This window comes from Leptodactylus fuscus, chromosome 2 (assembly GCF_031893055.1).
Source record: "Leptodactylus fuscus isolate aLepFus1 chromosome 2, aLepFus1.hap2, whole genome shotgun sequence".
In the NCBI taxonomy this organism is placed as follows: Eukaryota; Metazoa; Chordata; class Amphibia; order Anura; family Leptodactylidae; genus Leptodactylus; species Leptodactylus fuscus.
This window is the reverse complement of record NC_134266.1, coordinates 249,501,322-249,517,084: the sequence shown is the minus strand read 5'-3', so window position 1 is coordinate 249,517,084 and position 15,763 is coordinate 249,501,322. Positions and strand designations below refer to the sequence as shown.

Genomic DNA, 15,763 nt, shown 5'->3' with positions numbered 1-15,763 from the left:
GCACCAGAATTCTGGGGCCAAAAACGATGTACAATCTTTACACCTCAATTGTTTTACACCGTTTCTAACGTTTTGTGCACCGACGTGTGGGCGGGGCTTGTTGAAAGGCAAACAGGTCATGGATGACGTCAGTATTATAGTACCAGAAATCCCTGTCATTTTCCCATCAATAGTAAAGGTTTAGAAGGTCATTTCTAGCGGTGAATTTCCTTTCATCAGTGATCCATTTGTAGCAATGAAACCTAATATTAAGTCATTACCCAGGAGTGCTTGAAAGAGCCAATATTTGTCTATTAAAGTCCTGTGATAGTCATAGAATTGGGCCCTTATGACTGTAATATGACATTTTACTCATACTTATGACTATATGGAGCTCTTCTGCTTTCTGGGGGTGATGACTTGTATACTGTGTGGGCAGATGAGCGCTTGTCAGCTAGGTATGTGGTTGAGGGATTGGAATGTCTTCCATGTCGCAAGGCCGTGATTGAATGTTATGGACGGCATCTGGCTCCATAGTCCCATTTATTGAAGCAAATGAGCATGGCCGGAAAAAAATGACAGGAATAGGACCTGTCCTGAGGTACCACGATAATACACAGTCGTGTGTATGGGACCATAGGAATTGATGAGTCTGTGAGATAGCTGGTTGTGTGCATGAGGCCTTAAAGGGATTCAATCATTAAAACTGAATTTTTTTCTCCCTAACACCTAGGAATAGTCTTTGGAAAGGCTATTCTTCTCCTACCTTTAGATGTCTTTTCCATGCCGCCGTTTGGTAGAAATCCCAGTTTTCTTCGGTATGCAAATGAGTTCTTTTGCAGCACAGGGGGTGGTCCTCAGCGCTCAAACAGCACTGGGGGCGTCCCCAATGCTGCGAGAGAAATATCCAGTGACAGTTTCTTCTTCCTCTGGACGTGTTCGTCGGATGGCTTCTTCTGCCTTTAAATGGGACGCACGCGAAGTCAGCTCTACCATCGTCCAGAACTGACTGCGCATGCCTGCGTTCATTTTCTTGTGGCTGTTTACACAGTATGTGCGTGTAAGCGACCACAAGAAAATGGCCGCGGGCCTGCGCAGTCAGCTCTGCCTGCTGTTCTACTGGTCTGTGTGTCCATTTGTGCAGAGGGGAACATAGCGTTAACCTGAACTTCTACAATTGGTTAACCTTGCCATAACCTGATATCTTATCACAGAAGAGACAAAAAACAATTAACATTTCCAATGAGTTTTCATTGGTTTTTATTGTCTTCTGTAATAAGATATCACACTATCGCTCTAACTGTATATACCATATATAAATGTGTAGTATGTAGTATGCTAGCCATAGTATTTTCATAGCATTTGACAAATCTCTAGTTGCATAACCTTGTTGTCAAATCCAGATAGGTTTGTGCGAATAACTTTTTGTAAATGATACATTTTATATTGTAAAAGAAACTCCTTCCTTTTTAGCCTGATGGTCTAATCTGATGTTCTTTCTCCTTTGAAGGATTCTGTTACATTGATAAAAAGAAAGAAAGAAAAATGAAGAAAATGCCTCTGTTCAGCAAATCACACAAGAATCCTGCAGAAATTGTCAAAACTCTGAAGGAAAACATGGCCTTATTAGAAAAGCAGGACAAGAAGACCGAGAAAGTAAGATGTGTGATATGTCATGGGATTTATTGTTGTCTCTACTAGAACACGGCCATCGTCTCTTATGCTGTGTTCACACCTCAGTATGCCATCCGTCCGTTTGAATTCAGTTTGACACTTCAAAACGGACTGATGCACATACTGATTGTATACTGACACCTTTTTATGCTGATAGCAAACGTTCTCCGCCCCCTAGAGGACAGATAAGGGGATTAAAAGTAGCAATTGTAAACAGAGTAGAGATAAGGAGGACACAGGGACATTTATTATATCTCCTTATCTTTACTTTGTTTACAATTGCTGCTTTTAATCCCCTTATCTGTCCTCTAGGGGGCGGAAACGTTTGCTATTAGCATAAAAAGGTGTCAGTATACAATCAGTATGTGCATCAGTCCGTTTTTGAAGTGTCAAACTGAATTCAAACGGACGGATGGCATACTGATGTGTGAACATACCCTTAGATAATAAATTAGGATGCAACGTTGGCTCATTGGTTGGAGATGTTGCCTTCAGTGCTGGGATCCTGGGCTTTACTAAAGGTCTGGTTGAAGTCAATAGGATTCAACGTGCTTGCTAATGTTTCCTCAAGCACTGGTTTCTTCACACATCCAAAATACCAGAACCCAGCATATTAAAGGGGGTTGTCTAGGATGAAAACTAATCCCTCCACTAATCTAAACACCCTCCCCCCGCCTACTTTCTAAATTACATAATTTATCAAAGATTCACAAGGGGAAAAATCTGTTTGTTAGATTAGAGCAGACCGGGGCATTGTATGGCCTATGGACCACATCCGACCCTCTCTCTCTGACTGGTCCGCATAGGATGTAGGATAAAGGTAGATGTCGAATGGCAAGTTGACTTAAGGACCTTTGATGGTGTCATTAAAGGTCCTTTAGCTCACTAGGATAGGATCAGACTCGTTAGTGGGCAAAGCCACACAGGACAATGTGGTTGGTGTTACACAGAAAGAACAAACCAGGAATGGAGACTGATGGAAGATGAGGAGGATAGAAGAGACCGTATGTGTAAGCAAGAGGAGGGAACTGGGGCAGATGTAACGGGCAATTAAACTGAAGGCAGGTGGAGGGGAGACATTAAACTAGGGGGCAGATAGAGGGTTACATTAAACTGGGGTCAACTGGAGAAGGATATTAAACCGTGGTGGTAACTAGAGGGGGACATACCTGCCTTTAGTTGCCTCCAGTTTAATGTGCCCCCTCTAGTTTCCCCCACTGTAAACTGTGGCACAAGGAGAGGGCTTAATACTGTGGGGCATTTGGAGGGGAACATTATAATGTGGGAGCATATAATATTAGGGTGACTGTAGGAGGATTATACATACACATAAAAAAAAAAAATGGATGAGAATGGGCGGAGTCAATGTAGAAGTGGGTGGGGCTAAAATTGCCATGGAGCGTACAGCCCTCTAGAACAGTTTCAATTTCTCATGTGGCCCCATAGGAAAATTAATTGCCCACCCCTGGGTTACAGTCACCTGAACCAATCTAGATGTGATGTTGGGTTTTGGTGGCAGACTCCTTTTTGAGGGGACCAGTCTCTACCCCTGGCGTGTCTTTTTAGTAAATACTTGTATTCTTCATGAAACAATGACTCTGAAGCATCTTTTTTTGGATCTCCTCTGTATATACAGTGGTAGCTGGATGTTATCATCCCCTTTGTTAGAGGTTGTGTCCCTACTCAGTCACTGATTGGACAATATCAGCCTGTGTATGGACACACGCTCAATGGTAACGCCCTGTTGTCACTTTATTCAGAAATGTCTTATAAGAATATAGCACAACATAGTGCGCTACATAAAGCTGCTTCATGTTATCGGGAATACAATTATTTATTAATATAGACCTGTCAGGTTTGCTGATAGGGTTGTCTTGAAAGACCTGTTTTCGGTGACATCTTCTCTTTAAGTATCTACCAATAAAATTGATCTGTTTATATGAGGACATTACATTACCATTGGTAGAGACCAGTGCGAGCAGATACATCTCTGCATTACTAATGCTTTCATAGGCCACTGCCAATGAGTTTGATTTTCCAATTATTTCCTTGCTGTCTCACTCCTAATAATAGCGAAATACTCATAGTTGCTTTAAAATGGTTATAAATATTTGCAAGAAAATACTTATTAATGAATTTTATTGTTTGCTGTATTTTTGTATTAACAGGCTTCTGAAGAAGTTTCCAAGTCACTTCAAGCCACAAAGGAAATTTTGTGTGGCACGGGTGACAAAGAGCCCCAGACAGAAACCGTGGCTCAGCTAGCACAGGAATTGTACAACAGTGGCCTGCTAGTGACTTTGATAGCCAATCTGCACCTCATAGACTTTGAGGTAGGTGTCCCTCTAAGCTATAGCCAGTATAATGTCTTTAATGGGGGTTTTCCTTGACTTTTTAATTGATGACCTATGCTTAGACCCCCATGGATCTTTAATTGATGATCTACCCTGACTGTCAGGTCACCTGTGGATCAGCTCCCTGAGCCCCACATCCTTTTCACAGGCTTTGTAATATCATGCTCATTGGTCACATAGCCTATTACAGCTCAGTCCCATTCAAGTAAATGGGTTGATCTGTGATACCAAGCACAGCCGCTGCACAAATGTATTGCGCTGTGCTTGGTAAGCCCTGCAGCCTTTTCCAACATCTGATGAGTCCGGGAGCAGGGTGTCGTGTCGGACCCTTAGGGTATGTTCACACTGGGTCTTTTGGATTGGAACCTGAGGCAGAGGCCGCCTCAGTTTCCAATCCAGAAACCGGGTATCTGCGACTGAAAGCCGGTGTACTGCATCAGCATCCAGCCGCGCACCCCGCTCTGGATTAGGCCCAATGAATGGGCCTAGTCCGGAGGAGGGAGTTTCTTCAGGCCGAATCACGAGGCGACTCCGCCTGAAGAATGAGCATCTCGCTGCTTTTTTCCGGGAGCCGGAAGAAACTGCTCCCAGAAAAAAGACCTGAGCGGCTCCCATTGATTTCAATGGGAGCCATCTTTTTGGTCAGGGTTTTGAGGTGGATATGGCCTCAAAACCCTGACCAAAAAACCCCGTGTGAACTTACCCTCACCAATCTTTAATTGATAACCCATCTTAAGCATAGGTCGTCAATGAAAAGGTCACAAAAAACAAACCCTTTAAACCTGTGAATGGAAAACAGCTGCAGCCCCTTTGTGGTGTATGTTTCAGACTGCCATATCCCTTTCATTCAGTCGTTGGGAGTCGGTATCAAAAACACAAGAAACCCCATTAATTCTGTTCCAGTGTTGAAAAAAAAAATCAATAATTATAAGGTTTAAAAAAAAAAATCAACATTCAGGAACCAAATGGGAAAAATAAGCACACCCTATAATTCAGCAACATATAGAACCACCTTTTTTACAAGTGAAGTGAACTTTTTCTATAGAAGTTTATCACTCTCTGACCATGTTTCGAAGAAATTTAGTTCTTCTCGTGTTTTAAGGTATTGCTTTACGTCATTGGTCTTTGAGGTCAAATCCGTAGAAATTAAACTTCAAAGTGATCCTTCCTAGACTTAAGTCTATGAGCGATTGGTGAAAAAGGGGCAGCAATGGGACACGTCCATTTAGTCACACATTTCCAGGGGGAATAAACAGAGGAACTGCCCAGCGCAGGTTTATAACAAAAGGTGCTCTGGATGAAACAACAATTCTGGAGCAGACATGTCTGGAGAAATGATTTGTCAATGGTTTCTTATTGTCGGTGATACTTAATGACTAATATGTAATGATACATGTTACAGGGTAAGAAGGACGTGTCCCAGATATTCAACAATATCCTGAGAAGACAGATTGGCACACGCTCGCCCACAGTGGAATATATTAGCGCCCATCAACATATCCTCTTTATACTACTTAAAGGGTGAGTTATACATCACAATAGAGGAGGTAACAGAAGTATTGTGCAAGTGCTGGTCAGAGACTTTACTTATACAGTGAGCAACTAAGATATCCCTGCATAAATGGGGAGGATCACTACATAACTGGGAAAGCCAGGCGACACTGACAACCCATATGTATGGGTAAACTGAATTTATACGCCGCTGAAGGGAATATTTAACATCTTAAAGTGATTTTCCCATAAACATAACCACATTTAAATATGTTGTCTTGATCAGCTGACAATGGATATGACCATGAACTCAGGAGCTTTCTATGGTCCAGGACTTGGCCATGATATCCTTATTGTGGACAGGTTGTCAGTCAGGGACACTACGTATGTATGTTATTTCGTCACCTGCCTGGCCAGACTTTTAACTATCTAGGTCTAAGGATAATGTTTGTTTTTGTACCGTGTTAGCCAGTGGGTATGAAATATAAAAAAATAAAAATAAAAACTTTCAAGTCTTCAGTAGGTGATACCTTTTTTAATGGCTAACTCATAATGATGACAGAATATGATGACAAAACACTTTCTGAAGGCTGCATATTTATGTATAACTGGACACATAGGGATAGGACACACAGGGATAGGATTTTAGGAGGGAGGGGGGAAGAGGTTTATTACTTTATACATATAAAAACAAATAAACAATTCACAGTTCCCAGGTTCTTTATCTTTATGGCTGTCTTAGTTCAGTGATTTGTATAGAATGACATGAATCACATGGGTTTATGTCATTCTATACAAATCACTGAACTAAGACAGCCATAAAGATAAAGAACCTGGGAACTGTGAATTGTTTTTCTATGTATATAGTAATAAGCCTCTCCCCCCTCCCTCCTGTAATCCTATCCCTATGTGTCCTAGCCCTATGTGTCCAGTTATACATAAATATGCAGCCTTCAGAAAGTGTTTTTAGATATATCTGAAGAAGAAGCCAGATGAAGCTTCGAAACATTATATTCTGTCTTCATTATGAGTTAGCCAATAAAAAAGGTATCACCTACTGAAGACTTGCAAGTTTTTTGTTTTTTTCTATCTAGGTCTATCATAGATATCTGGCAGAATAGCCTAGCTTAGCCCTCAGAGGGAAATTCTAATAGGTAAATGTTTCGGAGCACTTGCAAGCCAAGTCTATTTAATTGATAAAAGTAAGTGGAATGCATCTAGTAACTTAATCCAGTAACAGCATATGAGGGAGGCTGCCCGAGGAGCGCTTCCTAAAATAGCTAAAGTGTCACATCTCTGCTGGAGGAAGTGAGAGTAGTGCCGCGCACCAGACCCCATTCTCTGTGAAGCTTACTTAATGGAAGTAGCCGTGTTAATATTTTATTGGCTTGTTAATCATTTATCGTTCCAGTTTCCACTCGGCTTGTATTGGGATTCCATGGTTTAGGTGTTTGCCTGTATGGCGGTAAACGCTGATCAATAGATGAACAAGGGACCTGTAGAACGTCAGTCCCAGTGCACTCAGCAATGTGATATTATGGTCATGTGTCAGTGCATTATATGACATCTCAGGACACGCACTAAGAGCTCCCTGTCACCCTAGGCTTACATTACAGGCGTTACATTTAATTTTACCTAGTTAAGACAATATTATAAGGTGCTGAGCAGAACATTAAGGGGGTGTCTACCACCAAAATCACTTCTACCCTTCTAATCTTTTTCCATATTGCTAAGGGAGCCAACTTCTTTGTGGCAGAAACTGCCTAATTTGCTTCTATACAAAAAGGGCTTATAGCTTTAGAATAGCAGGATGGATTCCAAATGCTTAAGGCTGAGGCCCCACGTTGCGGAAACGCAGCTTTTTTTGTTTCAGATTTTGCTGCAGTTTTTGGAGCCAAAGCCAGGAGTGGATTGAGCAGGCGGGAGAAGTATGAGAAATTCCTATATAGTTCCCATTCCTTTTTTAGGCTCTAAAAACCGCAGCAAAATCTGCAGCAAAAAAAAGCTGCATTTCCGCAACGTGGGACCTTAGCCTAAGGTTTCAGCACCAGATGCCATTGTACGTTTCACACCTGGAGACAAGTTGTGAACTTGCACCAATGTCTGAGAAAAAGCCGTACAATTGACATTGAGGACCAGTTCTGCCCTCTACGTTCTTGCTGACATCTGGGTAGCTTTGGTTTCCATTTGAATGCTATTTGCTTCCAGGTGCTGCATGGACAGGCTGACTGCACAGTGACCCATAACTGGGCCTGCTGCAAATGAGAAGTAGCTTAACTGTCTTTTACTTATTTGCATTCACTATTTTGCGTCTTCCCTTAAAGGGAATTTTGCTACCAGAATTTTTTTTTTTTTTTCAAATCAAGTTTTTATGTTAAACATATCCAGCCCACAAATCGGTTTTATGCACTTATGACCTACCCACTATCCTCAGTATGTTCTCTGTGGGGGTTTGACCCCCAAACCCGCACAGATCAGTAGTTGCAGCAGCCTCAAAGCTGCTAGTAGACAGAGCTTATATTCAAATAAAAAAATTAATTTGGCACTGGAAATGATTTTTTTTTAAATTATTTATGTCTATGTAATATTTATTTATTATAAAGTTCCAATCTCCTATAATTTTCACTCTGTCTACTAAGCCTACTTGTAAACTGACAATTTCCGGTTCTGTTGCTTTGCAGAAACCCTTAATAATGTAACTAGAACAGACTCTGCCGCTCAAGACCTATAGGGGGAAGGCTGACTAGAGTGAGTGTTGTGCCAGTATTGGGAGGTGTCGACCGCAGCTGCTGCAGCACAGAATCTCTATTCTGCTGTGCCACGGTCTGCTGCAGTCTGTGCCTCCAAATCTTGTCAAGCTTACCCAGCACAATGTTGTTAGACAAAATGGACATGATCAATAAAGAGTATTATACTCTGCCATATTCTGCCCTCCCATTTCTCAAACCTCCCCCATTCCCAAAAATTCAGTTCTCAAGTGGCACATTCTAGATTGGGTTCCCGTCCCACGCACATTATAGTCAGCCAGACCTGCCAAAGTCAGGGGATTGGTCCTAAATTCATCAAACATTTAAGAGGCTTTCACACTACTGCTGCTGTCCACCTCGGGGTTTCCATCCTAAACCCCAGGGATACTGGACAGGGGACGGCTTGCCAATGGTCAGCTGTAAAACCCATTCTTTTGAATGGGTATTTAAAGGTAACCGCCGGTGTCCGTATGTGGCCTTTCCACCTGGAAACTGTTTTTTTGGGGGTTTTTTTTGCATGGACACAAAGTCCTGCATGTACCCCCCGAATGGAATACCGAACACACTAAAAAGTGGTGAGCAATGACAGCACGCGGACCCCATAGACTATCATACGGCGAGAAAAATACTGCAAGAAGTACGGTTTCCAGGTGGAGAGGCTGCATACAGACACCAGCAGTTACCTTTAGAAACCCATTAAAATGATTTTAAAGCTGACCCCTGTCCAGTTTTGGAAACCCCAGGGCGTACAGCGGCAGTAGTGTGAACACCCCCTTAGTTTTATGTCCTATTACAGCCTACTGAGACAGTCCTACTATTTATCACCCCATTTGCTTCAAGCAAAGCTTCGAGGTTACCGTGGACCCCAATAATTTTATTGGTCACCCCAGTAATCTCTACTGTCAGACAATGATAATGTGGTTCCTCATGACTCCAAACAGCAGCTATATCAAACCGGAAGCGACATCTGTCCTGGACTGACAAAATGGAGGCAGTACTATAAAACACAAATTATTATTGTGCTCACCAACCAAGTCGTGTTCTTGGTTTTCTCTCCATGTGCTTGGAGGACGCAGGTGCTTGTCATCTAGTCCAGTTCTGTAGCCAGGCACACCAGACACATACAATGTGTTGTATATTTCAGGCATTGCTAGTACACTACATACATTGCAGCACATGGGGATGCAGAATTACTGTATTTCTGGCTGTTTCCTGTTGTTAATAATCACGTTACCTGCTTGCTGATGTTTTCCATAACCTTATTTTCAGACCTCCACCATAATGTTGTTTTTAGAAACCTTTCATTCATCTGCAAACAAGAACCTGCCGACGGAGCTCAGCTGCTCTTTTTTTTGTGCTGCTTCACCATCTATTTTGGAGTGTGAATTGTGCACAATTCTGTGGTGTTGTGTTTTTTTTTTTTTTTTTTTTTTTTGTTTCTTTAGTTTTTACTGCGTTAAAGGGATTCTGCCTACCACGTTGGAATAGCCTTAAGAAAGGATATTCTTCTCCTACCTTTAGATGTCTTCTCCGCACCGCCGTTCGGTAGAAATCCTGTTTTTTGTCTGTATGCAAATGAGTTCTCTCGCAGCACTGGGGGTGTCTCCAATGCTGCGAGTGAACTCTCCAGCGCCGCCTCCATCTTTTTCAGCAGCGGGTCTTCTTCCGGCGGAGGCTTCAATCTTCTAGGCCTCGCATGCCCGCTGATCACAAGAAAATGGCAGCTTACACAGTATTGCCCAAGGCCTAGAAGTTTGAAGCCACCACCGGAAATAGAAGCGAAAAAGACCCGTTGCTGAAGAAGATGGAGGCGGTGTTGGAGAGTTCTTTCGCAGCATTGCGGACGCCCCCAGTACTGCGAGAGAACTCATTTGCATACCGCCGAAAACCGAATTATATACCGAACGGTGGCGCGGAGAAGACATCTAAAGGTAGGAGAAGAATAGCCTTTCTTAAGGCTAGTCCTACGTGGTAGGCATAAAAAAAATAATTTTAATGATAGGATCCCTTTAACTACATATAGAATCCCGCCATTGTATATGTTTGAGAGCAGTAGATTTATTATGTATATACCATACCTCCCTTTTACGTCCCCCCGCCTTGGCACAAAGTTCGTGGCTGCTGTAACATCATTACACCAATTTTGTGGCAGAAACAACAATGAAACCGCTTACGTCTAATTTAGTCGCAACTGGTGTTAAATAGTCACAAATCAATTGCGAATCTTTTACTCCACGAGGTAACATGTTTGTCGAATTCCTGCCCTCAAAAATGTTTGGAATTCAACAGCTCCTAGGGGGTGAACTGCAGAGCTTACAGTTTCCATGGCCATTGCCTGAATAAATCAAAATCTGCTTTCTGAAAAGGTACAATCCATTAGATCAGACACAGTGGAACAGTCCAATGAGGGTGTACGGATTCTGCGTGTTTTCCTCCTATGATGGTTTATAGCGGCATATTCTGTTTTAGACACAGTCAAATGGCGATTTTTTATTTATTTAGATATTTAGACTTTTAATAAAAGTTAACTTGGCATGTCCTCCTCCCACTAACTGCATGTCTGACACCATGTCTCCATATGAAGGTCTCTACACCGTACACCATACACATGCTGTTTCTTCTCCTTTCTTGTCTTATGTACTGTGAAAGATGCGAGCAGGTTGTCTGGATCTGGTCTCTGCTTTGCGGTGCCATGTTTACATTCTTTATTTTTTTATGACACTGATGTACTCTGTCTGCATTTTATGATCCAATTGAAAAATAGAGTTGAACAGCACTCCAATAGGTTATTAAGAACATTTTATGATGTTCTTTATTCTAAATAAATTCTATTTGCTGTTTCCTGTCTGCAGTAGAGCAAAAAGATCATTAAAGGGGTTGTCCAGGAATTGGACAAGTCACAGAGATAGGGGAAGGTGTAAAAATAAATAAATAAAATTATTTATCTATCTATATTTATATCTTGTATATACTCAAATGTAAGCCGCCCCGAATATAAGCCAATTCCCCTAAGTTTACCACAAAAAAACTGGGAAAACTTATTGACTCGAGTATAAGCTTAGGGGGGAAATCCACCATTGCAGATAAAAAGTCTGGTCATGTGCATTGCAGCTTAGTAACTCCATGGGGATCATATTAATAGCAGTTAACCCCATCATGTCCCTCACATTAACCCCCTGTGTGCCTCACATAAGAGTTACTGATATGTGGGACATATGGAGGTAATAATTAGGTATCTTCATAATTAAGATCCTTTATTAGTACGGCATGTGTCTCATATTTTAGTAACTCTTATATGGGGCACATAGGGGTTAATATGAGGGACATGATGGGGTTAACTGTTATTAATGTGAGGCACATGGAGTTACTGAAACTAAATTAATAACCCTAAATGCCTGACATTACTAGGAATAGTAACTCCAGCAGGTACCTATGTGTTACTGTCACGTTATTGTAGCTTCCTCTCCTCCATACGACAGACATCTTCCATAAGACTCAATGAATCCTGCACATAATGGCCACTGACTTATCTGCAGATGTTACATTCTAGTTTCTACAGGACCTTTGATGACATCACAGTCATGTAACCTACATGACAAGCCAATCACAGAGCAGTAGCACAAAAGGACCTCCCCCTTTTTTTAATTTACGCAGGTCCTTGCTGGTCTCTGTGCTCCGTGGACCCTGACTCGAGTGTAAGCCGAGAGGGGCTTTTTCAGCATAAAAACTGTGCTGAAAAAGTCGGCTTATACTCGAGTATATACGGTATATAAAAATAATACTCTGTCCCCGGTGTTTTGTTTTGTCTGCTGCTACTGTATATTCATATGCTAATGAGCTTCCAGCCAGCACAGGAAGTTCCAGGCAGCACTCGTCTCTTCTATTATCTCCTATGTGTGTGCGCAAATAGGAAGCTGAGTCATCAGCAGCAGCCTGTGCATAGGAAACAATAGCAAAGGGGGTGCACAATGCATCATGCACCAGTCTAATTAGCATATGAATAAAAACAGACTTATTAAAAAAAACGCTGAGGCAATTTACATACTAAAGTTAGGTGTGAAATTGCCATTCTACAGCCTATGCAAGGATGTGATTAGCTAAAAATGACTTTTCCCAATGATAGAGCCCCTTTAAATCCTTTTAGCATTCATTTCTAGGTTTAGTGTTCCTTTAAGCAGATATGTATTCCTTTTTTCTATGTGTAAATAACATTTGGTTAAAAAAAAAGTTAGGAAAATGATCAAAGAAAAAAGCCTAAAGGTTTAGTGTAATTTCAAGCTGGCAGGGAGCTGACAAAGACTCCGACTGTGAGTAGGTCTTGTGGACGGCCGGGTCTATGTATAGCCAGTAAAATGCGCACATTGGCTATTATTATATGCTACCAGGCAACAGTGTCACAATTACAAGCCAAAGAAACATTGGGTTAGTATAATATTGTAAGTTTTATTACATGTAGATATCCCGAGAGCAATGGAATAGAAAAGAAACCGAAAAGTGTCTGCTGTACATAAAGGTAACCTATTGTTTTCTTCTAGGTATGAATCTCCTCAAGTGGCTCTGCATTGTGGGATAATGCTCCGTGAGTGTGTCCGCCACGAGCCGCTTGCCAGAACCATCCTGCACTCTGAGCAGTTTGAGGACTTCTTTAAATATGTGGAAATGTCAACATTCGACATAGCTTCCGATGCCTTTGCGACATTTAAGGTAAATTATTTCATTCCTCTGCTCAGTGTTTATGTGGTTGAAAATAGATCTCCCGGCCGAGTGTATTTTCCTTGCTGCGTCATTTCAAGGCAAGAGGGAAAAGCAGCAATCTACAAGACACGGCAGCTTATAGGGACCTGATACACGTTACAGTAATGTGTCATATAGGGAATTAAAGCGTGTTAGCACCATTGATTGTATTCTGTACTTTACTTTCTTATGAAAAATTTAATAAAAATTGGTTACACCTAAAGGGACTATGCAGTGGCGTAACTAGGAATGGCGGGGCCCCGTGGTGAACTTTTGACATGGGGTCCCCCCCTTCCTGACTGACACCAAAGACCTCGACCGACCGCTCTATTATGTCCCATAGTGGCCCCTACACACACCATTATGTCCCATAATGAACACCCGTGAACAATTATTTTAAAATCTTTTCAGACCCCAGAGTATAATAATTGGAGACCCTGAAGGTAACTGCTTTTTAATGCGTATAGGTTTCTGTTTGGGGGGGTCCCAAGCAGACTCCAAGAACGAAGACCTGAACGCAGATGTGAACCGGGCCTAAACATCACATTATAAAATACAATTCTAGTATGTATAATGGTAGACATGTATAGAAGCAAATACAGATAGATAGATAGACAGACATTGATATGCTGTATATACTTACACATATACACATCTACTCACACACATACATTCATATACAACATATACACACACCTATCTACACACATACAGGACTCACACAGTATATAAGACACATAATGTGAACACCTATACACATCTATACATATTTTATCCAAAAATATACTTACATGTGGCTGTGCAGCGCTGTCTAGCTGTGAAGAGAGCAGATACATCGCACAGGATGTCTCCCCTCACACTCCCGATACTGAGGAGGGGGAGGGGCAGCACAGGAAGCTGCTGTGTGTGAAAGCTTTTACAAGAAGCATCTGCAGCCCTGCATCTACTGCCGATCTTCTACTTATGGTAGGGAAGGTATGGGGCCCTTGAGGGTGTGGGGGTCCTGGACAATTGCCAAGTCCCCCCCCCCCCCCTCCTAACGCGGGGTAGCGGCTGTCACCGGGCCCTAATGTCCCGGGCCCTATGGCAGCTGCTACCACGGTAGTTGCGTCACTGGGACTATGCCATGAAGCATAGTCAGCCTCTGGATAGAGGACAAATTACTAATTGTTGGGGGTCTGCCACTGACACCCCCATCGATCCTGAGAACTGAGGTGTATTACGCCGCACAAAAGTGGCCAAATCACCTGGTGGATGCCGAAATTCCCCTGCTCCCGTTCACTTCATTGGGAGCCCCTTTGATGACAGATGACCCTGGAAACAGTGACACCTAAGAGGTAGAGTTCCAGAAGGAATTGTTTGCCTAGTTTTTTATTTTATAGTATTCTGAAACTTGCAGCACAAATTTTTGGGTGGGGACAACCCCCTTAAGTGTGTGACAAATCTTTTTGGCCCATTCAGCTGAATGCACGATGTTGTCCGTACAGTCAAATTAGATTTACTTCAACGAGGGCATTCTCTACCCCTAAAATTGTAGTAGTGATTTCCCCATCAAAAGATCAATACCTAAGAATCAGTACCCAAAAGTATCCAAAAAAAACCCAAACAACGAAATCTAATACACAACATAGCTACAAATGGCAGTAAATCTATGACTGAAGGGAGCAGGGTGTAACTTGTAATGTGGTAAAGTTCAGGATGTTGCAGTAGTCCTGGGTTTTTTTTTTTTTTTCTTTTATAACAAGGATATTAAATTTTCCAACAAAGCTGGCAACCAGTGGTGTAACTAGGAATGGCTGGGCCCCAATGAGAACATTTGACATGGGGGCCCCTCTTTGACCCTGACCGACCAAACTGTAGAATATTTAAGTACATGTATGTGTCTCTGTGGTTACAGACTACAAACAAACCCTCTATGATCTGATCCTACAGTCACTTCCGACATCTCTTCCCTACGTCATGCTAACCTATAATATGTATATCACTACATTTGTCCTAGTTTATAGTTTCGCCTGCATTGGTCGGTTTTCTGTTAGCCTCCTCATTTCCCTTCCTGTCACACCATCTCTATTGGCTAGGACAATACAAAGCCATTTAAATGTAGACTTTTATATTTAGTTTTTGGTTGTACTTCAAGGATATGTTGCGACGTTTGGATAAGTAGTCGGTACGTCCTTGGAGTGATTTTGGGTTGGGTTACCCCTGGGATTATTTACCATTGTTCAAAGTCTCCTCCATTGGGAAATAATGACTTTCATTTTGGTTTGATGAATTCTCAGAAACTTAGAACCAGCTTTTGTAACCCTATGGAGGCCGAAAGATTTCAATGTCTTGTTTCCTTTCCTTTTCTTTTGCTTGTGGCATAGTGTTCTTAAGGCGAAGGCCCCATAGAGCAAGTCGCACCTGAAAAACGTTGCAGAAAAGATCACGGCGGAAACAGATCACTTTTTCCGTAGTGTTTTTTTACAAAGTCTGCAGAATTCTACCTATATGGAAATGCCAGCGTATAATTGCGCTGCGATTTACAAAACACAAGTGTTTTTGGAATTGCGGCATTTCATATACTCACATGACCTATACCCTTAAAAATAAGCAATTACCTAAGGTAAACCCGCAGACTCCATAGACTACAATGGGGTCTGTGTGGCTTCCATTCTGTTTGCGCACAAAACATGCGGAGAGAAAAGTGTTGCTTGCTAGAGATGAGCGAACAGTGTTCTATCGAACTCATGTTCGATCGGATATTAGGCTGTTCGGCATGTTCGAATCGAATCGAACACCGCG

At 42.0% G+C, this 15,763-nt stretch overlaps 1 protein-coding gene across 2 annotated transcripts in view; it reads left to right on the top strand.

Moving 5' to 3' along the window:
- CAB39L (calcium binding protein 39 like) overlaps window positions 1-15,763 on the top strand; it is an 80,916-nt gene that overhangs the window by 39,420 nt on the left and 25,733 nt on the right. For both annotated transcript variants that reach the window (XM_075266015.1, XM_075266016.1), the window contains exons 2-5: window positions 1,490-1,635; window positions 3,822-3,986; window positions 5,410-5,528; window positions 12,781-12,949. In XM_075266015.1, the coding sequence (XP_075122116.1) occupies window positions 1,525-1,635; window positions 3,822-3,986; window positions 5,410-5,528; window positions 12,781-12,949 (564 nt within the window). In that variant the 5' untranslated portion in view covers window positions 1,490-1,524. The remainder of the gene's footprint in view (window positions 1-1,489; window positions 1,636-3,821; window positions 3,987-5,409; window positions 5,529-12,780; window positions 12,950-15,763) is intronic.